Raw genomic sequence first — 26066 nt, forward strand, 5'->3', positions numbered from 1 at the left:
ATAAAAGTGAATTTTTTTTTTTTTTTTACCTTGCTGAGGGACATGTGGGAAACTTAGTTTCCCAACTAGGGAATGAACTCATGCCCCCTGTAGTGGAAGTAGAGTCTTAACCCCTGGATCACCAGGGAAGTCCCACAAAAGTGAATTTAAATTTTATGATAAATGTAATTAACTTCTTAACCCTTGAGGCTGAAATTTAGGGCATGTTTCTTGAGTGATTGTAGGAAGTACATGTGTGCCATCATTGCCATAAACATGTATAACATGTATAATTTGTCGACTTCAGGACTGTCATATAAAAATATCTGAGTAGCTTGGGACTTCCTTAATGATCCAGTGGTTAAGACTCCATGCTGCCGATGCAGGGGGCATGGGTTCATTTCCCAGTTGGGGAACTAAGATCTCACATGCCTTGGGGTGCAGCCAAAAGATAAAATTTTTAAAAAGAAATTTTAAAAATCTTAGTGGCTTAATAAAATATTTATTTCCTTTATAGTAATATTCTTATTCTCAGTGAGAATATTGTATCTCCTTCCTTGAACTGTGTTCAAAGCATTGTTAGATTAGCTAAAACTATATAGGATATCCATAGCAGCATTAGAAATGTTGGTTTAGACTCTTGACTATTGAATGATAGTCATTGCTGGTTTTTTTCTGGTGTGAATTAAATGAATGTTCTGTGTGCAAAGTCCAAAAAAGATTCCCTTTAAATGGTATAATTAATTAAAATAATTCATTGTTGAACAATTAAGTCATCTTTGTAAATACACATATAGGAATATGCTTTTGGAGGAGGAAAAATGGCAGAGGGCACTAGCTGGCTGAGTGAACTACTTATCTCTTAAGTGTATTAAGGCATTTATGCTTGGTTGCTGTCCTGCATACTTGTGTTTGTCTAGATCGGTTCATGAGATGGTTGCATGAGATTAGAGTCTGAGAAAGCAGTATTTATACAATATGAGAGTTTCTACTTAAGTTTATTTTTATCTCATGCCTTTACTATTTTATTTTTATTTATGTTTTATAGTGGACATAATGTATTAGCACCATAGAAATAGGCGTGTTGAAATATATATACAAGAATATTTCACTGATAGAAGTGAGTTTGGAAATCATTGGGTTGGCTATTTTCTGGGGGGCTAGTTTCTGTATTCACCCAATCATACCATGGTGGTGGGTTAAGATGATACTTGACTCCATAAATGAATGCTTAGTGTAGGTTTGTCCTTTTAAATAATGAAAATCTACTGGTGGATTTAAATTTTCCTGACAATGTTATTATTGGATTCTGATAATTAGTATGGTCCAGGTTTATTCTGGTTTTTGAGAAAAATAGTATTTTCAAAATACTTTCAAATCAAAAACAACCTTGTAGAGCAAAGATTTTTGAAATACCTTCTTTATCAGGAGCTCCCTTGTCAATTAAAGCTTACTCAAACCTAGTATGTTAAAAAATACTTAAAGGTAAAGTGGAACCTGGTGAATCTACCATTGTAGATTTTCACCATTGCTTGTCTGGAGGGGGAAAAAAGTGGTTTGTTAAGGAGCTGGATTAGTTTAGACTTAAGATTATGCTTTCCCAGCATCAGGGAAAGATTGAGGGCAGAAGAAGGGGGTGACAAAGGATGAGATGGTTGGATGACATGAGTTTGAGTAAACTCCTGGAGACAGTGAAGGACAGGGGAACCTGGCCTGTCGCAGAGGTGGACACAACTTAGCGACTGAACAACAACTCCCAACTCCTCTCTTACTGATTGAAGTCTTTGATTGGAAAAGTCTTTGAAGTTTTGCTAGCTTAGGAGTTTGCTCTGTCCCTGTGTGACTGCTGGCTTTCAGCAGAACTTGTGCCCTCTGGGAGCTCTAAACCAGGATGAGTGCTCCCCTGGCTTTGCTCTCTTGAAAGACCCTGTTGGCTGCTCTAAGACTAAAATATGAACTATAGGCACTCATGGGCTCATTACTGCTTGTGATAGGAAACTTAAGATGGATAAATCCATTCTACACCTCCCACCCCGACCTGTGCACTTCCCTACCCTCATACACTCCAGCATGTCAGGATGCAGACTGAAAAGCTTATTAGGTGTGCAAGTAGTTTTTCTAGAAATCTAATTTTATATTTATGTTGTAACCAAGTCTCCTTTTGGAAGTAAATCTGCAGGGATTATTTTTTTTTAATTGTTGTTATAACCTTTATATGTCTAGTAATCTCAAATCTGAGAGACTTTATTGCTATATTTTAGGTGTCTAAACTTCTGAATTCTGGAGTATATTTAATACATAAAGAACTAATAACATTGTTGCAAGATGAATCATTGGAGGTAATATCTTCTTACTGTTTGTTTTTTACTTCTTTTATATCAGGTTTGAGTATATCAATGCCTTTTTTATTTTCCTGCTTCTTGAGAATTCATGAATTCTAATAGCTGACTAGTCCTGGAAGCTTGTAAGTGATGAATGACTGTGTCATAGACTAGAGATTGGGAAGGTCTTTTATTAAAAAATATTAAGTTTTAAAAAATATATATGTATTTGTTATATTATGGAAACTTTGGAAATGCCAAAAAGTAGACAGACAAAAGAGTACTTTTAGTTCTAATCACTATTTCTATTTAATATTTTCTTATATGTTTTCATTTTTGTTTTTGTCTATATAAAGGTTTTTTAAGTTTTACACAATTGTGGTCATATATTATATCAATCACATTTTATATCTTTTTATTTCCCTTCGCATTGTGGAACCTCTGGAACACTTAATTTTGATGCTTTATCTAGTGTATCCTATTCACTCAAACAACTGCTGGCTTGCCAAAGCTCAGCTCCTCAACGTGAGACATCTCTGAGGGTGTCGTCCGACCCCCTAAACTGTTTTTCAAAAGTTGGGAGGCAGTTTTAAGGATGTTGTTAGGCTGTCTTGCATCGAAACTATTTGAATAATATCAAGAGGCAGACATACTAAACTCTTTTCAAAAGTAGTTTGACCAAGGTAGTTGATTATGTTTCTAAGACTTTGCAGCAGAAAGGTGATAGAGCAGGAGAACTAGAAACCCCCAAAATGCTCTTTGGTAACTACCCACTATTTCTGTGTAGAAATTGGCAAGTTAATTGATCTAAGATTAGAAAAACACAGCCATTACAAGAAAGGTAATCAGTATCTCTGTTAACAGGTACTAGATGCTCTCATAGATCATCTTCCAGAGATTCTGGAACTGATGTCTACTGGTGGGGAGAGCAGTGTTCAAGAAAATAAGGTGAATCCGATGGATCAAAAGAGCTTCTGGATCTTGTATGGATGACCTTACTCTGCAGAGTTGTTGAGAGGAATCAGTGAAAGAATGTATGAAAAACACTTAACACAGTGCTGGCCACCTAGAAGGGCTCAGTAAAAATCTTTTGGAGTTATGACAGCTCGAATTGCCTCTACCTTTCTTACCACAATCTTTATTTACTGTCCTTGGGGTTTACTTTCGTATTTTCAGTTTTTATTAGCATTAATTGTTATTGCAAGAATAGCAACTAGTGAAGACAAAGGGTAGGAATTTAGAATATCAAAGTTTGCTGATGGTGAAATAGAATACATTTTACTTTAACTGGAAGAGCTATGAATCTGTCTCTTTCAAAATTTTGTTGCCAGGAATCATAAATTTTACTTATAGATTTTTTACAAGTATTTGATTTTACTGAGTAGTTACCTCCCTGTGACAACTGCAATGCCTCCTAAGTTCGGAAATGATTAAGAGTTTTCCCTTCCCCAGTGTATTGTAAGTCTGAATAATTTGGCTGAGTGCTGCAGCTGATGTATTTAATTATCTTTGATTCTCTTGATGTGTTTTCTTCTTCAGTTATCATCTCTGCCTGACTTGGTTCCAGCTCTCACAGCTGCTGAGCAGCGAGCTGCAGCGTCCTTAAAGTGGAGAACTCATGAGAAGCTGCTCCAGAAATACGCCTGTCTGCCACAAGTCATATCAAGTGATCAGATCTATTATCGTTTCTTACAAAGAATGTTCACAATCATGATGACAAATGTGAGCCCAATGCCTCTTATCTGATTTTTTCTTGAACTGGAGCACATTTTGGAATTAACCAAATTCTCCACATTCTTGAAATAGAACGGCAAGCTCCGTTCACGCCCTTCTGCCTAGAGGGGTGCTGTTACCTTTGCTTCCTCACTGGGTCCTCCTTTTGATCAGCTACCCAGCTGAAGAGAGGGATGCACGGGGGAGAGTGTCAACACACTCACTTCAAGCTTGATACAGTGCTCCAGGGAGAGGCTGGTAGGAGTCGCAACTGCACAGCGACTTCTGCTCTGATGTGCACCCTCCATGTGTCATTGCCTCAGCTGTGCTCTCTCACCTTACCTAAGAGTATTCCTTAAACGCCTTTAATATTAGTTTGCTTTCTTTTTCTTTTTTTGGTTTCTTTTTTTTTTTACCTTGTAACAGATAAAATTTATAGAAAAAACATGGATGCCCTCCTGTGGATAGCCTAAAAATTAGAGTCAAAAGCAGGGGGAAAGAAAGGCTTGTACTCAAATTTCCCCATAGAGTAAATTGTCTGCCTTTTTTTCCTTAAAATTCCCAGAGGATCATTTAACCTGCAGTTTGATTATATGTTGACTATGGCATCCTACTACCTTTTTTTTTTTCAAGTATACAAAAGTTCCACATAATGTGTATGTGTTAGAAACTATTTTTTAAAGAGTACTTTGAATTCTCATTGTTCTCAAAAAAAAAAAAGGGGGGGGGGAGATAATGAAATCTAGTAGCCATCTCAAAAACCCAAAATCAGTTTTAGCTTCAGTGGTTAAAAAGAGGGAAAAAATGACATTACTGATGTCATTTTATAACTTAACTAAAAAATGGTAGGTGTATATCTTATGCTAGCACCTCTGCTTGAAGTTTGTTTTGTGTATCAAAGCAAAGCCTAGGGGTTGAAGGTTGTTTTATAGGTGTAGTCATCTTAAAAAGTGATACTGGCAAAAATAACTTCTTATCAGAGGATAATGCATGAATGCAACACATAGAAAATTTCACAAAGTCAAGCAGAATTTATTGATGACTTTATTCTGCAATCAGCTTCTGTTTGCTGTGTTTCACGCACTGTTCTGAGAGCTGGGGATCTGGGTGTGAACAAGACAGATTCCTGCTCTAATGGACCTTGAGTTCTAAAGAGGTGATGTATGGGAAGTGATAAATAGTAAAATAAAATGTATTAACAGGAGGTGATAAGTCCTATGAAGCTTGATCTTAATTGTTTGTCTCAACCTGATTACTAAGTAGTCATCTTTGTGTTTATAAAGCTAATCAGATCAGATCAGATCAGATCAGTTGCTCAGTAGTGTCCGACTCTCTGTGACCCCATGAATCGCAGCAGGCCAGGCCTCCCTGTCCATCACCAACTCCTGGAGTTCACTGAGACTCACGTCCATCAAGTCAGTGATGCCATCCAGCTATCTCATCCTCTGTCGTCCCCTTCTCCTCCTGCCCCCAATCCCTCCCAGCATCAGAGTCTTTTCCAATGAGTCAGCTCTTTGCATGAGGTGGCCAAAGTCCTGGAGTTTCAGCTTTAGCATCATTCCTTCCAAAGAAATCCCAGGGCTGATCTCCTTCAGAATGGACTGGTTGGATAATAAGTATACAAAATTATTCCATATTTCCTCTCATATCAGGAAAGAGAAATAATTTATACCATAGTGTGAACAACATACTTTCAAGTCTGAGGGGTTTGCTTTGTTTTCTTTTGCAAGGAGGTAATTCTACACTTAAAAAAGATATATGATTTACTATAGCACATTTTCCATGATCAAATAAAGACATTTATATTTCATTTCAGTGTCTTCTGGAAAAAAAGGTTTATATTTTTAGTTCCATATCTAATGGTCATAATATTCATTCATTCATTCACTTAATAAAATTTATTGAGCACTTACAATGTGCCGTGTACTGTTAAGTGACTGAAAAGATAAAGGATCTGTTCTCATGGGACTTTAAGTTCTGTTGGAGACAGACAACACACACATATTGGGTTGGCAAAATGTTCATTCAGGTTTCTGTTTAAGATGTTATGAAAAAAAAAACCCCGAATGAACATTTTGGCCAACCCAGTGCATTGGACACCAGGGATGAAAAGTACAAGGAAGAACTAAAACACAGGGTAAGAGGGGAAGAAAGTGATGGAGGGTATTGTGGATGTAGGGGTCAGGAAAAAGCCCTCTCTGATCAAGAGGCTTGGACCAAGTAAGGGAGTGGCCATGTGGAGGTCTGAAGCACAGGTGATCCCGACAAAGGGAAGAGTAAATGCAAAGATGTGATTCAGGGTGTGCTTGGTTTTATGAGGGCCAGCAAGGAAGCCAGTGTGGCGGTTGTTAGTGATGAGCCTGGAAAGGTCTTTGGGCCCACAGCACACAGGTGCTCGAAAGCCATGATGTAGAATGGAGATTATATTCTCTTATGCAGGGGAAGGTTTTGGAGTAGAGGAATGACATCAAGTAACTTTTTTTCCTACTTCTATAATGAAAAAAATTTAAAGATACATGAAGGCAGAGAAAATACTACAATGAACTCTCACGTACCCATCACCTTGATTTAACAGTTATTAACATTTTGCCATATTTGCCTTTTCCATTTCATTGTGCTAAAAAGTTTAAGTTATAGATGTCATATTTTATCTCTAAGCATTTCAGTATTCATCTCTAGAAAAGGACATTGTCCTATATAATCATGTTACAATTATTACATTTGACAAAATGAACAATTATCTTTAATATCATTTAAAATTCATATCAGAGTTTACCAGTTATCCCCCAAATGGGTGTGATAGTTGTTTTATTCCATATAGGATCCAAGTAAGATCTATACATAGCCTCAGGTGGTTACATTTCTTAGTTTGCTTTTAATCCAGAACAGAGTCCCTCTTTGCCCTTCCCCCACTTTTTCATGACATTGAATTGTGGAAGAGACTTAGTCAGTTGTCCTGTAGAATGTCTTCATGGATTTACTTGTTTATCTCTTCTCCATGTTTGTTTTAAGCTGGAGGTTTGATAAGGGCTTGCTGAGTCTTAGATCAAATGTGTTTGGCAAGAATTCTTTATCAGTGCTGCTGTGTGTTTTATGTTGTGTCACATCTGGATGCCTGTCCCTTTGTAAATGAGCTCGGAGTGCTTGTGCAGGCAGAGACATCTCTGTTAGTTCACTGCAAAATTGTGTTTTTTCCCTTGTGATCTGTCATAATCTGAAGCTGACACTTCAACACTAAATACCCAGTTTCCCAGTAACCTTTTACCCTTCAGTTTTAGTATCCATTGATGATCCTTGCCTGAATCAGTTGTTTCATTAGAACTTACAAAAGAGTGGCTTTTAAATTCTTTTTTCTTCTACATTGTTGAGGGCATTCTTCTCAGGATAAATGCTTTTTTTCTTTTTTTAATTTTATTTTATTTTTAAACTTTACATAATTGTATTAGTTTTGCCAAATATCAAAATGAATCCATCACAGGTATACATGTGCTCCCCATCCTGAACCCTCCTCCCTCCTCCCTCCCCATACCATCCCTCTGGGTCGTCCCCGTGCACTAGCCCCAAGCATCCAGTATCGTGCATTGAACCTGGACTGGCATCTCGTTTCATACATGATATTTTACATGTTTCAATGCCATTCTCCCAAATCTTCCCACCCTCTCCCTCTCCCACAGAGTCCATAAGGCTGTTCTGTACATCAGTGTCTCTTTTGCTGTCTCGTACACAGGGTTATTGTTACCATCTTTCTAAATTCCATATATATGTGTTAGTATACTGTATTGGTGTTTTTCCTTCTGGCTTACTTCACTCTGTATAATAGGCTCCAGTTTCATCCACCTCATTAGAACTGATTCAAATGTATTCTTTTTAATGGCTGAGTAGTACTCCATTGTGTATATGTACCACAGCTTTCTTATCCATTCATCTGCTGATGGACATCTAGGTTGCTTCCATGTCCTGGCTATTATAAACAGTGCTGTGATGAACATTGGGGTACACGTGTCTCTTTCCCTTCTGGTTTCCTCAGTGTGTATGCCCAGCAGTGGGATTGCTGGATCATAAGGCAGTTCTATTTCCAGTTTTTTAAGGAATCTCCACACTGTTCTCCATAGTGGCTGTACTAGTTTGCATTCCCACCAACAGTGTAAGAGGGTTCCCTTTTCTCCACACCCTCTCCAACATTTATTATTTGTAGACTTTTGGATCGCAGCCATTCTGACTGGTGTGAAATGGTACCTCATAGTGGTCTTGATTTGCAGATAAATGCTTTTTTTAATTTATCCTAAAATATATTTCCTAATGTAAAGAGAGGATTAATTCTTATTTCTTTCCCTCTATCAATTTTCAGAGTTAACCCAGTGATGATGAATGAATTTTGTTTTTATTTATCCTTTCATTTAGACTCATCTTTTATATTGAACAATGTTTTAATCAATTTCAGTCATTATTCACATGCTCAAGTGGTCGCAGTTTCTTTAAACTGACTTTTGTTTGTTTTAATATAATTACCTTTGTCTTTGATTTCTGGCCCCAAAGGTATTACCTTATACTGTGAGGTATAAAATATACATATTTTATATTATTTCTGTTTCAAACAATTAGTGTTTATGCATTTGGAATTCTATTAGTATATACAAAATGAAAGAAAAGAGTAACATCCTTTTATTTAAGTTCATTTATCTAACATTCATTTTCCTTAATTCCACTGATATTTCTGTTTATGTACATTTCTTAAATTTTCTGTTCTAATTTATAGTGAATATTCTTTTTTACCTTCAACAGATTAAAAAACTGCACAAAATGGTACTAGATAGAATGGAAATAGCTTGTATAAAATGTGAAAGGAGGTAATAGGCAATACTCTCTGAGCAATGTATATTTTTTCTACTTGAATTTCAAGCATCCCTATCATGATAGTCTGAATCTTCAAGAACTGAATGTTATATATATGTGTAAGTCAAGATAGTGAATGTGAATTTATACTGGATACAGTATACCTGGTTGAGAGATTTTTCTCTAATGCATAGTTTGAAGCCATAGTAAAGATGGATGGTTGGATTTACTTAGAATTAAGGTTCTGCCCAGTTGGTGTGACACAAATCCAAAGGCTCAAAGAGTTTAAAACACTAGTAAGAATAATTGCCATGGTGTCCCTTGGATTCTAAACTTCATCTGTGTCATGGACCAGGGATCTTAAAGAATAGTATTGAGGTGGAGGAGGCAGAACTAAGTGAGAGGAATCTGACGTATACCTGGTCATAGGATCTCTGGATTTGAGAAGTGGCACATTTTTGGTGAGGTACCTGACATAGGGTGTGTACTAGCAAATGTTTGTTGAATAAATGAGTAACATGGTCTAGAAGTGGCTGAGGTGTATTTGGGGAGAATATCACTTAAGATGAGGTGCCAAGGAGATGTGACTCAAATATAAATCAAATCTGGGTGATTTAGAAGTGACTCTGCCAGATTACTTGAACTTTGCAGTGTGATAGCTGAGTTGATTTGCCTGACTGATAACATTAAATGATGAAGACACATCCACACTGATTTCAGAGGCAGACAGCACTGCTTTTACTTTTAGTCTATAACTTAAAATTGATGTGTGGGGTCAAATTATTTAGAGCATATACCATTAGACTTGTTTAATTGTCTTTCTTATTTCTCTAAGAATGTCTTACCTGTCCAAAAGGCGGCTTCACGAACGCTATGCATTTTTCTACGTTATAATCGTAAACAGGAACAGAGACATGAAGTGATTCAAAAATTAATTGAACGTAAGTAATCACTCTCTCTCATTTGGAGAACAGAAAGTAAATAAACTGGTTGGCCTTAGTTAGATCTGACTTATGTTATCATATTGCTACGAATAATTAGGCCAGTATTGCTAAATATTTGTATTTGAGCTTTATAGGCTAATTTCTTTTTGTTTGTTTTAGAAATTTTTTTTACAGGATCAGATCTTTGATGAATGAAAAATTCATCTACTCTAGGCTACCTTTCATGAATTTCTATACTTGAGAAGTTAAAATACATATACTTATTGTTGAAAGCTCAGTTTCTATTCTGATAAATACAATTTGAAAACAAGATACAAGCAGGTTTTCCATGAATCTAGTAATTTGTTTTGTGTTCTTATATTAAATAATACAGAATGTGGGTTTTGTCCTCTTGAATAGATTTGATAGTACACTCAAATGTGAATCTAGTGAGCCGAAGTGGTTTATAATGTCTTAAAAAATTGTCAGTTAACAAATGCAAATTTATTTTAATTTGCTATGGGCTAAAATCAAGACAAAACCTTTTGTTAAAGAATTAATTCTTGAAGTAGTGATAGACATCTATATATACTTAGTGAATTTGTTAATTATTGTGTACTTGCTTTGACCATACTGCCTTAATGCTTTTATTAAACTATTATCCAGCATAGACAGGTAATGGGATTTTCTGGTTATTATAGTTTACCATTTTAAGTATGGATCACCACTTTAAAAAAAAAATTAGAGCACATAAAATTCTGTTTAAGAAAAATTTTGCTCAATATACTTTAATCTTTCTTTTTTTTTTAACTGTATTTTAATTCAATTTTCAGTTTTTAGTGGTAGGGCCTGCTCTTTAGAATGTTTTATTTTGAATGGAGATTATATTTGGTTTTAAACATTAAGAATTTTGCTTTTGAATATGTGTGTAATAAGGGAGAAAAAAATTATCCTTTAAATATTGACCTGAATTATTTTCAGTGATAATTTTGTTTATATATGATTTATTTCAAAGCATTTTAAGAAAACAAGAGGAAGAAAACAGTTAATTTCATTGGTCAAAAGATTTTGAAGTTATACAGACCTGCATTTGAATTCTAGCTCTGTTCCTTTAACCTCTATGAATCTTGGTACTCTTATCTTTTAGTAGGAATAAATATATACCCATCCCATTGGGCTTTCAGGATTTAATGAGATAATATGTATCAGTACTTAGTACATAGCAGGTAATCAAAAAATAGTAAATATGTTCCTTTAATATTTAATAAATGCTTATTGAATTAAATGTAATATTTAATAAATTTCTTTCTGTTTTTTATGCTTTCATTAATTCAGGGGTATATAATATGATTTTTTCCCCTTATCTCTTGTTTTTGCTAAGCAAATTGTGGGTATAAAAAAACTGTCATGGGCTTTGTGATTTTTGTCACAGGAAATTTTATGTAGGAAAAATTAAAACACAAAACTTTTTTGTTGTTGTTTCTAGAACTGGGCCAAGGAAAAAGTTATTGGAACAGACTCCGATTTTTGGATACCTGTGAATTTATTATAGAGATCTTTTCCAAATCATTTTTCTGTAAATATTTCTTTCTACCTGCTATTGAACTGACACATGATCCAGTAGCAAATGTAAGGTAGGATACTAATCCAAGAATATATTTGAAAAAATTGTATTTTTTTAAATGTATCTTATTCATGAATAAGAAACTGAGCTATTCAAAAGTGTTTTCTTAGTCTTGAAAATAATCAAGAACTTGTACTCATTTTGAAATTCTTGGTGGTCTTAATTGAGCCTCAGTAGGACTTGAAAGTGTGATTTTTTAACACTGTCTGAGGCCTTTAGTTTATTGGGTTGACAGCTGTAGTCACAGCCAGACTGGCAGGCTTCTCCAGCCATGTGGATACACACACTGATACCAGGAGAAGATTGAGTAGATATGATTAACTTATCTATCTTTTAAGCCTAGAGAAAAAAATAGTTCAAAGTTGGCTTGGAGATCTGTCCATTTTTATAAGCCCATTTACTCAGCAGGGCTGTTTCCAAGTCTTTTTCTTTTCTTTCTCCTTCGTTCAGCGCTCTCACAGTTTTGAAATCCAGTAAATGGTAATTGGATTTGATTAATTAACTGTGAAGTTAAATGAAACAGGACTGAAAATGGCTTGCTTGGAAATTGAAAAAACTGAATAAATTGTATTTTGCTTTTTTTTCTCCCCAAATAAGCATATTAATTTTTTTAAAAAAGTAGTGGTAAAACATACATAGCGTAATGCCATTTTAACCATTTTGTACAATTCAGTGGCATGAAACACACACACACATACACACACAGGGTTTGAGTTATTTGTACATTGCATACTGATTTAAAGAGAATTTTAAACTGTCAGCCATGAGGTTTCTGTGTTTGTGCTCTATGTCGGTGTTCCACGTTTGAGGAACTCACATCCGTAGGAGACACAGTCAGAGTCAAGACTTCCTGAACAGGACTGCAGAGCTCCCTGCTGAGTATTCACATGCCAGCCACGCTTCATGCTCGTTCCATGCTGTGTGACATATGTGCATCTTTTATAAACAACTGATGTGCATTGTAGGCAATGGGTAATCATTTAACACTTTTTAACAGGAAGAATTGGCCAGGCAATAAGCATAGACTAATAGCATAGTTGTTGAGAAAGACATATACCAAGATTTGTCAAAAGATGTTGAAGAGTTCAGCCTGAGAATGTTATGAGCATTATTTAGGAGGAACAAATCTAGATATTGGTTTTATTTTGTAGAGAAAATACAGAAAACATAATAGCATTGGCTTTAGTATTTTGTGCATCTTGCCTGGAAAATCCCATGGATGGAGGAGCCTGGTAGGCTGCAGTCCATGGGGTCGCTACAGTCGGACACGACTGAGGGACTTCACTTTCACTTTCCACCTTCATGCATTGGAGAAGGAAATGGCAATCCACTCCAGTGTTCTTGCCTGGAGAATCCCAGGGACAGGGGAGCCTGGTGGGCTACTGTCTATGGGGTCGCACAGAGTCGGCCACGACTGAAGCGACTTAGCAGCAGCAGCAGCAGCAGCAGCATCTTTCCTGTGCTGTATAAACAAGAGCTAAGGTTTCCTTGACTTGAGATTTAAATTAAAGTGATTTTAAGTAGATTGAAAGACCCTGATGGCAGTTCTTTAGAATTTATCTCTTGGTAAATAGTTAATGGATTCAACCACATTGTAAACCTTTTGCAAATTGAAGTTGTGATTCTAGAAAAGCAGATTCCAACGTGATGAATTATCCCTTATCAGACAGTTCCCAAAAATTATTTGAAAGGGAATGAAATCATCTCTACTCAAGTCAGTGTGACTAGCAGCATAGCATTGACTCTAAGAGAAAGCAACCTGTCAATTCAAAAACCAAATGAAGATGAATATTGCTCTGTGAGTCTTGGTGGTTTTGTTGAGTAAGAGATCATCTGTGTCTTGGTTTTGACTCTCCTGCCTGGGCAGCTGCCAGCCAAAAAAAATGGGTCCAGCTACACCATGTACTCTTGGATGCTAAAGCCTTCGCCCAGCTCTGTAGAGATGGGCGGATAGAATGGAGGCCGCCACAGGCGAGAGAGGCAGGATCATGCAGGTTAGAAGGAGAGCAGCTGGAGCCACACTTCCTGACCTCTATACCAGCTGCGCGTCCAAGCAAATTACAGAACCTCTCTGTGCATCAGTTTCCTTGGTACTTAATTCATGGGGGTGTTCTGAGGAATAAATACCTGAGATAGTGTACATGCAGAGTTTAGCTTACCTGAAAAGTGTGGCCCTTAATTTCAAAATCTTCCTAATCTCCTGGGTCCAGGATTCTCATCGAGTTAAATAATTGCTAAGGCTTGGGTAGCTTCTGTTGAATGTAGGTTTTCTAGATGTGCCTTGGGTTATAAAGAATGAAGTGTGCATGGACTGCTGATTGTTTCTGCTTTTCCTTAAGTGAATGTTGAAAATTTAAATTCATCGAGTCTGGACAATATCAAGGCTAGAAAAAGACTATTGGTATTCAGAGGAGCTTTCTCTTCAGCTGCCAGAAATGAAAACAATTCTCTTTGGGGTAATTGGGACCTCTTAACTAGAAAAAGCATCACCACCATGCTTAGCAGTATCTGTGGTGAGTCCTGAATAAGTGTGAGACTATTATTGCTATGTGCAGAGGTGAAAATTCTGGGGAAGAAACATCTTTTGCCTTTTTGGTTAAATAAAAAGCAAATTTTCTTGTATATGAGGAATCCTGTACTGAAGCTCAGCTGAGAAAGCATCCTGAGAACTCCAGGAGTGGGACTTAGTTGTCTCAAGCTTTGGCATAGAAATAAAAAAATAGTATCTGGAGAGTGCTGAGACAAATGAATGAATGAATACAGCAGCCACAAATTAGACAACAGCCCTGACAAAGCAATAGAATTTTAGCTTAGTAAATAGAACATTTCCTGCACCACCTTTTCCTAGAAGGTTGTTTGTTTGTTCCGTTGGTAGGTTGGTTTTTTGTTTGTTTTTTTAACTCTCCTGGATTTCCTCTTAACCTCTCTGGAATTCTTCAGTTTGCTTGTTGGTTCCTTATCAGCCCATCTGGACCATGGGGGTGCCATAGAAACTCTCCTCTTATCTCTCCTTCTCAAACTGCACTTGCTGCCTGGGTAATTCTCTGGGCTCCTGGTTGACATAGCATCTATGCTCTGAAGATTCCTGACAGCACATCTCCAGCATGGGCATCCACCCTGGACAGAAGGTTCATCAAGGCAACTGCCCACTGCATTTCCATCAACTACCTAACAGGCTCCTCAGAGTTAATCTATCCAGTTAAGCCCCACCTTCCTCATCCACACTTGCTCTTTCTGCCATCTTCTCCATCTCAGTAAATAACCATTTTGTCTTGCCACTTGCTCAGGTCAGAGCCTTGACCTCCTTTTTGTCATTCCACCTCCAGGCCCTCAGCACATCCTCCTGCTTGTATAAAATATTCAGATGCAAGCCACTTCCCACCGCCTCACTGCTGCTTCTCTGGTTCAAGAACCAGAGTGATGGTGGTGCCACCATCATCTTACTGGATTACTGAATTACTGGATTCTGGCCTGGATTACTGAAAGAGCCTCCCCTATCCTATCCCTTCTGTCCTTGTCCACCTACAGTCTAATCTCAACACAGTAACCAGATGATACTTCCCAAATGTTAAGTTGAATCTTTTTTTTTTTTTCATTACAAGCTCCTTTATTTATTTATTTTTAGTTTTATTTTATTTTTAAACTTTACAATATTGTATTGGTTTTGCCAAATATCAAAATGAATCCACCACAGGTATACATGTGTTCCCCATCCTGAACCCTCCTCCCTCCTCCCTCCCCATACCATCCCTCTGGGTCATCCCAGTGCACCAGCCCCAAGCATCCAGTATCGTGCATCGAACCTGGACTGGCATCTCGTTTCATACATGATATTTTACATGTTTCAATGCCATTCTCCCAAATCTTCCCACCCTCTCCCTCTCCCACAGGGTCCATAAGGCTGTTCTGTATATCAGTGTCTCTTTTGCTGTCTCGTACACAGGGTTATTGTTACCATCTTTCTAAATTCCATATATATGCGTTAGTATACTGTTATTGGTGTTTTTCTTTCTGGCTTACTTCACTCTGTATAATAGGCTCCAGTTTCATCCACCTCATTAGAACTGATTCAAATGTATTCTTTTTAATGGCTGAGTAATACTCCATTGTGTATATGTACCATAGCTTTCTTATCCATTCATCTGCTGATGGACATCTAGGGTGCTTCCATGTCCTGGCTATTATAAACAGTGCTGTGATGAACATTGGGGTACACGTGTCTCTTTCCCTTCTGGTTTCCTCAGTGCATATGCCCAGCAGTGGGATTGCTGGATCCTAAGGCAGTTCTATTTCCAGTTTTTTAAGGAATCTCCACACTGTTCTCCATAGTGGCTGTACTAGTTTGCATTCCCACCAACAGTGTAAGAGGGTTCCCTTTTCTCCACACCCTCTCCAGCATTTATTGCTTGTATGTGCAGAACCCTCCATGGCTTCTCATTGCTCTCAAAATAAAACCAGTTTCCAATCTGTAGTTGCAAGGCCCTGGATGATCTGACCTCCTATTTCCATACTGAGGCCTCTAGCTAAATTTGTTTTTGCTCTGTTCTCACCACTCTAGCCAGCTTGGGCCAATTTGTTAATTTGGGGCAACTCCTAAGGCAAGCTCCCCTCATAGGGCATTCGCTCTTACTATAACAGTCTTCTCTAGATATTCACATGGGTTAGTCCCCAGTTTACTTTAAGTCTTTGCTTAAATGTCATTTTTTCAGTGAAAGCTTCACAGAAACCCTCTCTGACCACATGTTTGAAACTTGTAACCCCCCTCCTCTGGTACTCCTTCACCTTCTTTCCTTGCTTTATTGTTTTCTGCAGCATTTACGCTGTTTGATGGACATTTTACTCATTTGTTAGAGAAGGAAATGACAGCCCACTCCAGAATTCTTGCCTGGAGAATCCCATGGGCAGAGGAGCCTGACGGGCTACAGTCCGTGGGGTCGCAGAGAGTCAGCCACGACTGAGCGACTAACGCTTATTCATTTGTTTATCCTCTCTCCCTACCTGTGGACTAGAATGAAAGCTCTGTGAGGGAGCAGAGAATTGTGTTGATTTTATGCACTGCAATGTCTCAGCACCCAAAGTAATGAATGCTTGACTCATGTGCCCTCCATAGATATTTACTGCATAATAAACTCTCAAGCTAGCTAAAGCTTGAATTTTCTTTCAAAGTCTTGTGACTATTATTCCAGGTTATTAAACTCACTCACAGGTTAATGCTTTTTAATTTATTATAGAATGAAACTTTGCTACTTGTTGCCCAAAGTGAAATCTACTCTGAAGATTCCTGCAGATAAGCATCTACTTCAGCAGTTGGAAATGTGTGTGAGAAAACTCCTCTGTCAAGAAAAAGATAAAGATGTTCTGGCTATTGTAAAAAGAGTAAGTATCCCTCTTGCAATGGCATTTGTCTTTCTTGGGTTAAGATGGGCTTACTCCTTGGAAGGAAAGCTGTGACCAACCTAGATAGCATATTAAAAAGCAGAGACATTACTTTGCCAACAAAGGTCCTTCTAGTCAAGGCTATGGTTTTTCCAGTGGTCGTGTATGGATGCAAGAGTTGGACTGTGAAGAAAGCTGAGCACCGAAGAATTGATGCTTTTGAACTGTGGTGTTGGAGAAGACTCTTGAGAGTCCCTTGGACTGCAAGGAGATCCAACCAGTCCATTCTAAAGGAGATCAGCCCTGGGATTTCTTTGGAAGGAATGATGCTAAAGCATCCAGTACTTTGGCCACCTCATGGGAAGAGTTGACTCACTGGAAAAGACTCTGATGCTGGGAGGGATTGGGGGCAGGAGGAGAAGGGGACAACAGAGGATGAGATGGCTGGATGGCATCACTGACTCGATGGACGTGAGTTTGAGTGAATTCCAGGAGTTGGTGATGGACGGGGAGGCCTGGCCTGCTGCGATTCATGGGGTCACAGAGAGTCGGACACTACTGAGCAACTGAACTGAACTGAACTGAATCATAGCTTCACTATTTTAACTTGATGGGCTAACAGTAGTATGTTAAAATATTTAAATCATTGCTAGAGTAGTAAGGATTTGGTGGATGTGTGCTCTAACTGAAGAGGGAAGTTCCTTCTAGAAAGCATTTACCTGGTGGCTCAGCTGGTAAAGAATCTACCTGCACTATGGGAGACCTGGGTTCGATCTCCAGCTTGGGAAGATCCCCTAGAGAAGGGCATGTCAACCCATTCCAATATTCTTGCCTGAAGAATCCCCATGGACAGAGGAGCCTTGTGGGCTGTAGTCCATGGGGTCAGAAAGAGTCGGACACGACTGAGTGACTAAGCACAGGGGGCGCTGAAACATTAAGCTTTTATTATTGGTAATATAAGCTCTATGAGAGAGAGCTTGCATTTGAGGTACTCTGTAAATACTTTTCAGCTAATAATGAATGTTTCACTCACCAGACTATTTATAAGTGATTATAATTGGTAAGACTTTGTTGGTAAAGTCACCTTTGATAGAAACTTAGCCCTGGGACTTCCCTGGTGGTCCAGTGGCCAAGAATCCACGCTCCCAATGCAGGGGGCCTGGGTTCATTTCCTGTCAGGGAACTACCCACATCCCACAGCTGAGACCTGGCATAGCCAGCTAGCTAGGAACTTAGCCATGAAAGGATTAGAAGGGCCTTCAGTGACCTGTTTGACTTTGCAGAAGCTCTGGACCTAGAAATGTTAGGTATCAGCTTAAGATCTTATTAGTAAGTGGCAGCTTCAGGGCTGGAATGGAGACCCCTTACCCCTTTTCACTTCATGGGAAATAGATGGGGAAACAGTGGAAACAGTGTCAGACTTTATTTTTTTGGGCTCCAAAATCACTGCAGATGGTGACTGCAGCCATGAAATTTAAAGACGCTTACTCCTTGGAAGGAAAGTTATGTCCAACCTAGATAGCATATTCAAAAGCAGAGACATTACTTTGCCAACAAAGGTCTGTCTATTCAAGGCTATGGTTTTTCCTGTGGTCATGTATGGATGTGAGAGTTGGACTGTGAAGAAAGCTGAGCGCCGAAGAATTGATGTTTTTGAACTGTGGTGTTGGAGAAGACTCTTGAGAGTCCCTTGGACTGCAAGGAGATCCAACCAGTCCATTCTAAAGGAGATCAGTCCTGGGTGTTCTTTGGAAGGACTGATGCTAAAGCTGAAACTCCGATACTTTGACCACCTCATGCAAAGAGTTGACTCATTGGAAAAGACCCTGATGCTGGGAGGGATTGGGGGCAGGAGGAGAAGGGGATGACAGAGGATGAGATGGCTGGATGGTATCACTGACTCGATGGACGTGAGTCTGGGTGAACTCTGGGAGTTGGTGATAGGCAGGGAGGCCTGGTGTGCTGCGATTCATGGGGTCACAAAGAGTCAAACACAACTGAGCAACTGAACTGAACTGCCCCTTTTCAACTATGTAACATTGTGTTTTATGGCTTTTTTGTTAGGTTTTTTTAAGCCTGTGATCTTATATGGATTGTTTGGCAGTGTTTAACACTGAAACAGTAAACATTTGGGTTAGTGAAGTCAAACTTGAAAATACTTTACAATCTTTAAAACCTTTTTTGCCAAACATTTACTTAATGTTTTTATGAGATTAAGTCAAGTTGTTATTTCTATGAATCTGAATGTGGAATTCAGGATACATAGTTTTTGAGCCTTTATTTGTAGTGAGAGAAATGAATTTATTAATGTTATCAGCAACTTGGTGTCAGTGATGGGGGGTGGGGGAAGGAGAACCCTTTTATTTTCTTTTCTTTTTTCTAGAGACCCTTGCGATGTTGCATAAGAAGCTTTTTTAAAAAGTGATTTGATAACTTAGTATTAATTAGTATAATTTTATTTTACTGAAATGTAAATTCTCCTTTCATTAACTGAAATAATCAGAGATACTCAGAATCTGGACATACATCTAAATCTAAAAACATAGATATACATACATTTGTTTTTACCAGATATTTCTGTCTTTACCATTTAATTACAGAAGTATAGGCAATGGTGTTAACTTTCAAAATAGTAAACGTGAGACAGTTACTTTTTAAAATAATTAGTTAATTTGGCTGCATCGGGTCTTAGTTGCCTGTGTAAGATCTCCCCTGTGGTGTGTGGGCTTAGTCGCCCAGCAGCATGTGGGATCTTAGTTTCCTGACCGGAGACTGAACTTGTGTCCCGTGCATCCAGAGGGGGATTCTTAACCCCTACCCACCAGGCAAGTTCCAGTTACTTTTTTGAGAGTATTTATAAACTGAAGAGATAACTCAAGCTGATCCCATTAAATTGGGGCAAAATGCTATAATTAAATAGATTACTGAATGGATTATTCAGGACTACAGTTATTTTAAGAACATTGCACATGAGGAAGTCATTCTGTCTCCTAAAAATTCTGTACTGTAATGTTTATCAGACTGACGTATTGGTGTGGGAACCCCTCAGGAAGCTATTCAAAGCCTTGCAATAAAAATGAAATAGCTTAGTCTGGTCAGTTTTTTTAAGATGAAAAATCATTTCATTTAAAAGGGATATTTCATGGTGTGAATTGCAACATTTTCATAAATTTCAGCATAAAAATAAAACCAAATAAATACTATGTTTGCAATCGATAGCTTTGGGCATATGAATAAATGTACTTATATCTTGACCATCAGAGTTATTCCTATAAAGAAGTACTGTCTTCTGTCAGAGATAGAACCCTGGATTAGATGGGCCAGTGTTTGATTGAAATAATTTATTTCAGACAGTGTATTCTGAAAGACATAAATTAAGAGAATGCTTTCAGAGCAAAGTATTTTCTATTCATTAGAATGTCATAAGGATCAAAAGTTTCTGTGGAAAGGAACCAAGAATATTAAACCAAATGGTAGCCAGCTTCATATGTATTTAGCCAAAAGATTTTTTTAATTTCAAAAATTATATTTCTGAACATTCAGGAAAGAGTGGCACAGGGAGTTATTAGAAAATAGTTAAATTGCATGTATTTAGTATTTAAAAGAATCCTGTAGACCTGCTTTTCTTAAGGTTAAAAACTTTTAAAGTTTAAATTGATCCTGGTATTAATATGTGAAGTGAAATAGCTCAGTTGTGTCCGACTCTGTAGCCCCATGGACTGTAGCCTACCAGGTTCCTCCACCCATGGGATTTTCCAGGCAAGAGTAGTGGAGTGGGTTGCCATTTCCTTCTCCAGGGGATCTTCCCCACCCAGGGATTCAAGCCGGGTCTCCCACATTGTAGGCAGATGCTTTACCATCTGACCCACCAGGGAAATCCTGGTATTAATGTATAGTGGCTGATTAAAAGTCAGCACAGAGTTAAGAAGAACTTTAAAGGTTTTTAAATTTAGCCTTTCACATAGTGGAGAAATCTCTTCTTTGAACCTCTGTCTAGAAAAGGAATCTTTTTGAGAAATGAGTAGTCGATTTAATTGCTGTTGAATTATTTTAAAACATTTTCTTTGCAGACCGTGTTAGAGTTGGACAGAATGGAAATGTCCATGGATGCTGTAAGTATACTCCCTTTACCTTGTGTGGAAAGGAATCTTTAAAAATTGGCAGAGACTCATCATTACTGTTTCACAATTTCATTTTAAACTTTAAACTTAGTTTCAGAAAAAGTTTTATGAGAAAGATTTGTTGGATCAAGAGAAAGAAAGAGAAGAACTACTTCTTTTGGAAATGGTATGTGTTCACATGCATACACACCTACTTCTTTCTGACCAGTATTAACTGTGCTGTTATTAAACTTAGTAAATTATTTCAGTATCACACTACTTTTACTTTCTCTATACATAACTAAAGAAGAGTCCTAATCTTTTGAAATATGTTCTTTCATGAACTGGAAGAAAAACTACATTTGAAAGCCTTTTAAAAAATACCTTCTTGAAGTATATTGACTTATGATTAACTGCAAATGCTTAATGTGTACAATTTGGTGAATTTTGACATGGACATATCCATGAAACCAGCATATAAAATACCAAACATTGCTGTTCCCTCAAAAATTTTGTTGTGCCCCTTTGTGATCTACAACTAATGAACTGAATCATTTATTAGTACTTTGTGGGTCATGCTTCTCTCCATCAGCATAATTCTTTTGAGATTCTTCTACGTTGTTGTGTATATCAAGAGATCACTCCTTTTTATTTCTAAATAGTAGCCAGACTATGGATATACCACCATGTTTTTGCATGCATGCTAAGTCGCTTCAGTTGTGTCCAACTCTTGGTGACCCCATCTATAGCCCACCATGCTCTTCTGTCCATGGGATTCTCCAGGCAAGAATACTGAAGTGGATTGCCTTTCCCTTCTCCAGGTGATCTTCCGACCCAGGGATCAAACCCACATCTCTTACATCTCCTGCATTGGCAGGCAGGTTCCTTACCACTAGCGCCACCTGGAAAGTCACTTACCATGTGTTATATCCCTTCCTTAATGGACATTTGGGTTACTTCTAGCTTGGGAATATCAGTGAAGAAGTCTCTGAGTGGATGTATACTTGGATTTCTTTGGGAAAATAACCTAGGAGTTGAATGCACGGATCATATGTTAAAGTATGCTTAACTTAAAAACAGAGACTGTTTTGCAAAGTAACTGCACCATTTTACGCCCCCACTGACTGTGGTGGAGAACTTCAGTTACCTCATATCCTCTGTAATGCTTGTTAGAGTGAGGGTGTAATGGTATTTCATTGCAATTTCAGATTGTATATCCCTGATGCCTAATGAGGCTGAGCATCTTTGCCTTTGTGTATTGGCCATCCTTATATCTTAGTTGATGAAGTCTATTTTCAGATTTTAAAGTGGGTTGTTTCTCTTTTTATTATCAAGTTGTAAGAGTTCTTCATAAACTCTGAATACAATTCCTTTGTCAGATACACATTTTATGAATATTTTCTTAGCGTCTGTGCTTCTTTTTTCATTTACTTAATGGTATCTTTTGAAGGGGTTTCCCTGGTGGCTCAGACGGTAAAGTGTCTGCCTGCAATGCGGGAGACCTGGGTTCGTTTCCTGGGTCGGGAGGATCCCCTGGAGAAGGAAATAGCAATCCACTCCAGCACTCTTGCTTGGAAAATCCCATGGACGGAGGAGCCTGACAGGCTACAGTCCATGGGGTTGCAAAGAGTTGGATACGACTGAGATATTTTTAATATTGATCAAGTGCAACTTATATCCGTGTTTTCTCTTAGCATAGTTCATGCTTTTTTTGTACCCAAGAATCCTTTGAAAGTGAAAGTGAAGTCATTCAGTCATGTCCAACTCTTTGCGACCTCATGGACTGTAGTCTATCAGGCTCCTCCATCCATGGGATTCTCCAGGCAAGAATACTGGAGTGGGTTGCCATTTCCTTCTCCAGGGGATCTTTTCAACCCAGGGATTGAACCCAGGTCTCCTGCATTGCAGGCAGACGCTTTTACCTTTTGAGTCACCAGAGGAAGCCCTTAGTCTATCCCCAAATTATAAAGACTTTTTCCTGTTTTTTTCTAGGAATTTTAGTTTTAGGTTTTACATTTAGGTCTATGAATCATTTCAAGTTAATTTTGTTTATTTTTTCTGACTAAGCAGTTATTCTAGCACCATTTGTGGAAAACTTTCTTTTCCCCATTGAATTGCTTTAGCACCTTTTTTTTTTTTTTAATCAGTTGTTCATAGGTGTGTATATGTGTGTGTGTGTCTCTGCTTAGGGACTCACTATTTCATTCCACTGATTTTTATGTTTGTCTTTCTGGGCATTCTAAACTGCCTTGAACACTGTGTAGTAATTCTTAAACTCAGGTAGGGTCAGTTCTCAAACTTATTATTTTAAGTTGCTTTGGCCAGTTGAGGCCTTCTGCATTTTGATATAAAGTTTAGAATCAGTTTGTCAATTTCTAAAAAGCCTGAAATTTTAGTTAGGATTGTGTTAATTATCATTGATCTGTAGATCAATTTGGAAAATTGCCATCTAAACTTTATGAGTCTTCTCATGATTGGTTTATTTAGTCTTTACTTTTCTTCTCAGTAGTTTTGGTAGTCTCAAGTATAGAGTTCAAGGAAGTCTTTTGTTAGATTTATTTCTAGTATATTATGTTTCTTGGCATTGTGGATGGAATTGTAAGTTTAAATTTTGCTTTCTAGTTTTTTGTTGCTGGAGCTTAAGAATACTGTTGATTGGGGAGGGAGGTGGGAGGGGGGTTCAGGATGGGGAACACGTGTACACCCATGGCAGATGCATGTTGATGTATGGCAAAACCAATACAATATTGTAAAGTAAAAAAAAATAATAATAAAAATTAAGAAAAAAAAGAATACTGTTGATTTTTGTATATCAGCCTTGTATTTTGCAGACATGCTGTTTTCTTATTTGTTCTAGAAGTTGGTTTTTAGATTTAATCAGACATTCTACCTGAGGAAAGCTTTCTTATCTTTCTTTGTCATCTTGAGGAAAGCTTTCTTATCTCTCCTTGCTGTTCTTTGGAACTCTACATTCAAATGAGTATATCTTTCCTTTTCTCCTTTGCCTTTTGCTTCTCTTCTTTTCTCAGCTATTTGTAAGGTCTCCTCAGACAACCATTTTGCCTTTTTGCTTTTGTTTTTCTTGAGGATGGTCTTGATCACTGCCTCCTGTACAATGTTACAACCCTCCGTCCATAATTCTTCAGGCACTTTGCCCATCAGATCTAATCCCTTGAATTTATTTGTCACTTCCACTGTATAATTGTAAGGGATTTGGTTTGATTTAGGTCATACCTGAATGGTCTAGTGGTTTTCCTTGTTTCTCAGAGTGAATAATCTCTGAATTTTGCAATAAGGATTTCATAATCTGAGCCACAGTCATCTCCTGGTCTTATTTTTGCTGACTGCGTAGAACTTCTCCATCTTCAGCTCTAATGAGTATAATCAATCTAATTTCAGTATTGACCATCTGGGCATGTCCATGTGTAGAGTCTTCTCCTGTGTTGTTGGAAGAGTGTGTTTGCTATGACCAGTGCGTTTTCTTGGCAAAGCTCTGTTAGCCTTTGCCCTGTTTCATTTTGTACTCCAAAGCCAAACTTGCTTGTTACTCCAGGTATCGCTTGACTTCCTACTTTTGCATTCTAGTCCCCTATGATGAAAAGAACATCTTTTTTTGGTGTTAGTTCTAGAAGGTCTTGTAGGTCATTATAGAACCATCATCCATTGCTTAGACCCAAGTTTCCCTCTCGTTTTTTTTCCCCTTCAGCCTGAAGAATGGAGTGCAAGTATTTTTAGACAGATTATCTTAGTTTTCCTTTATCTAAAATTTTTGATAAATTTTATCAAAATTTATCTTATTTTTGCCTTCCTCTTTGAGGGATATTTTTATTGAATACTAAGTTTGCAAGCCTTTTTTCATACTGTACTTAAAAGAGTTATTTCTGTCTTTGTTCTGGTCTCTCTAGTATCTGATAAAATATCTGCTCTCATTTGAATTATTGTTCTTTGTATAATGTTGTTTGTCTCTGACTACTTCCAAGGTATTTTTTTGTTTTTTAGCAGTTTGATTTTGATATTTTTAGGCATGATTTGCTTCATATTTATCCTGTTTTGGATTTGTTGAGCTTCATGAATCTGTAAACATGTATCATTTCCCCAATTTGGGAAGGTTTGACCCGTTGTTTAAATATATCTTCTGTCCCCTGTTGCTCACTCTTATATTTCTGGGTCAATAATTATACACGTGTTAGATCTTTTGATATCATCCCACAGGTCCGTAAGGCTTTATTCTTTCTCTTTTTTCCTCCTTAAACTCTGCTTCTCAGAGTGAATAATCTCTGTTGATCCATCTTCAATGTCACCAATTCTTTTCCTGCCTTCTCCATTTGGCTATTGAGACCATCCAGTGGTTTTAAAGTTTCCAGTACTGTGTTTTTCAGTTATAATATTCCCATTTATTTTATTATAGTCTATGTCTCTACAAAAAATTGTGCTGTGAGATTAAAAACTTAAGTGGAAATCCTCTGAAAAGCAATTGTGTTATTCAGCAGTCTAAAACAAAGATTAGAGCTCAGGATAGTCAGTGGTAGACGTTGCAAAGAGTAAACAGGCTCTAAAAATTTTAGGACTTGTAATTTATTATAAGTTATATAAGTTATTAATAAGTTATATAACTTGGTTATTAATAACTTATATAACTTATAACTTTAGGACTTAATAACCTAAACCCAAGACAAAAATCAGAGACTAGAAAAAGATTCACAGATGATCCTACTATTAGAGTTACCCAACGAGGACTTCAAGATAATTGTGATTAATATGATTACATAGTAGAGGAAAAGATAAAACAAATGGCACTACTTCTTAAGCTCACTTAGCAATATTTTTCAGCTTTGCATGTTTTATTTTCAGTTTTATAATTTTTATTTAATAGTTTTTTATGCAGTCCAAGTCTATGTGGAATTTTTTGTCTGTTTTCTCTTTTCATTTTACACTTGTTCTTGAAAAGAATGTGTACTCTCCATTGTTGACTGTAGTGTTCTGTACATGTTGGTCATGTCATGTTTGTTCAGAACTGATATGAGTTATCTTGGTTATTCTGTTGGGATAAAGAAGACTTTGAGCTTCGTAACATTTTGTTTCTTGGTCTGGGAGCTGATTATATAACTTTCTCTATGTGTATTATACTTCAATCAAAATTTAAATAATATCTACAAAAATTTTTTTTTCTCTTAGGCTTTTAAAAGAAGGGTGTTGT

At 37.4% G+C, this 26066-nt stretch overlaps 1 protein-coding gene across 1 annotated transcript in view; it reads left to right on the top strand.

The window, feature by feature from the left end:
- The window catches only part of PPP4R4 (protein phosphatase 4, regulatory subunit 4), a 102137-nt gene that overhangs the window by 62201 nt on the left and 13870 nt on the right, over window positions 1–26066 (top strand). Inside the window, exons 12-19 of the mRNA XM_010836266.1 lie at window positions 2241–2318; window positions 3165–3248; window positions 3840–4022; window positions 9682–9787; window positions 11256–11403; window positions 16625–16769; window positions 20840–20881; window positions 20982–21056. Coding sequence (XP_010834568.1) covers window positions 2241–2318; window positions 3165–3248; window positions 3840–4022; window positions 9682–9787; window positions 11256–11403; window positions 16625–16769; window positions 20840–20881; window positions 20982–21056 — 861 coding nt within the window. The remainder of the gene's footprint in view (window positions 1–2240; window positions 2319–3164; window positions 3249–3839; window positions 4023–9681; window positions 9788–11255; window positions 11404–16624; window positions 16770–20839; window positions 20882–20981; window positions 21057–26066) is intronic.

The sequence above is a fragment of the Bison bison genome, unplaced genomic scaffold, assembly GCF_000754665.1.
Source record: "Bison bison bison isolate TAMUID 2011002044 unplaced genomic scaffold, Bison_UMD1.0 scf7180017864061, whole genome shotgun sequence".
Classification (NCBI taxonomy): Eukaryota; Metazoa; Chordata; class Mammalia; order Artiodactyla; family Bovidae; genus Bison; species Bison bison.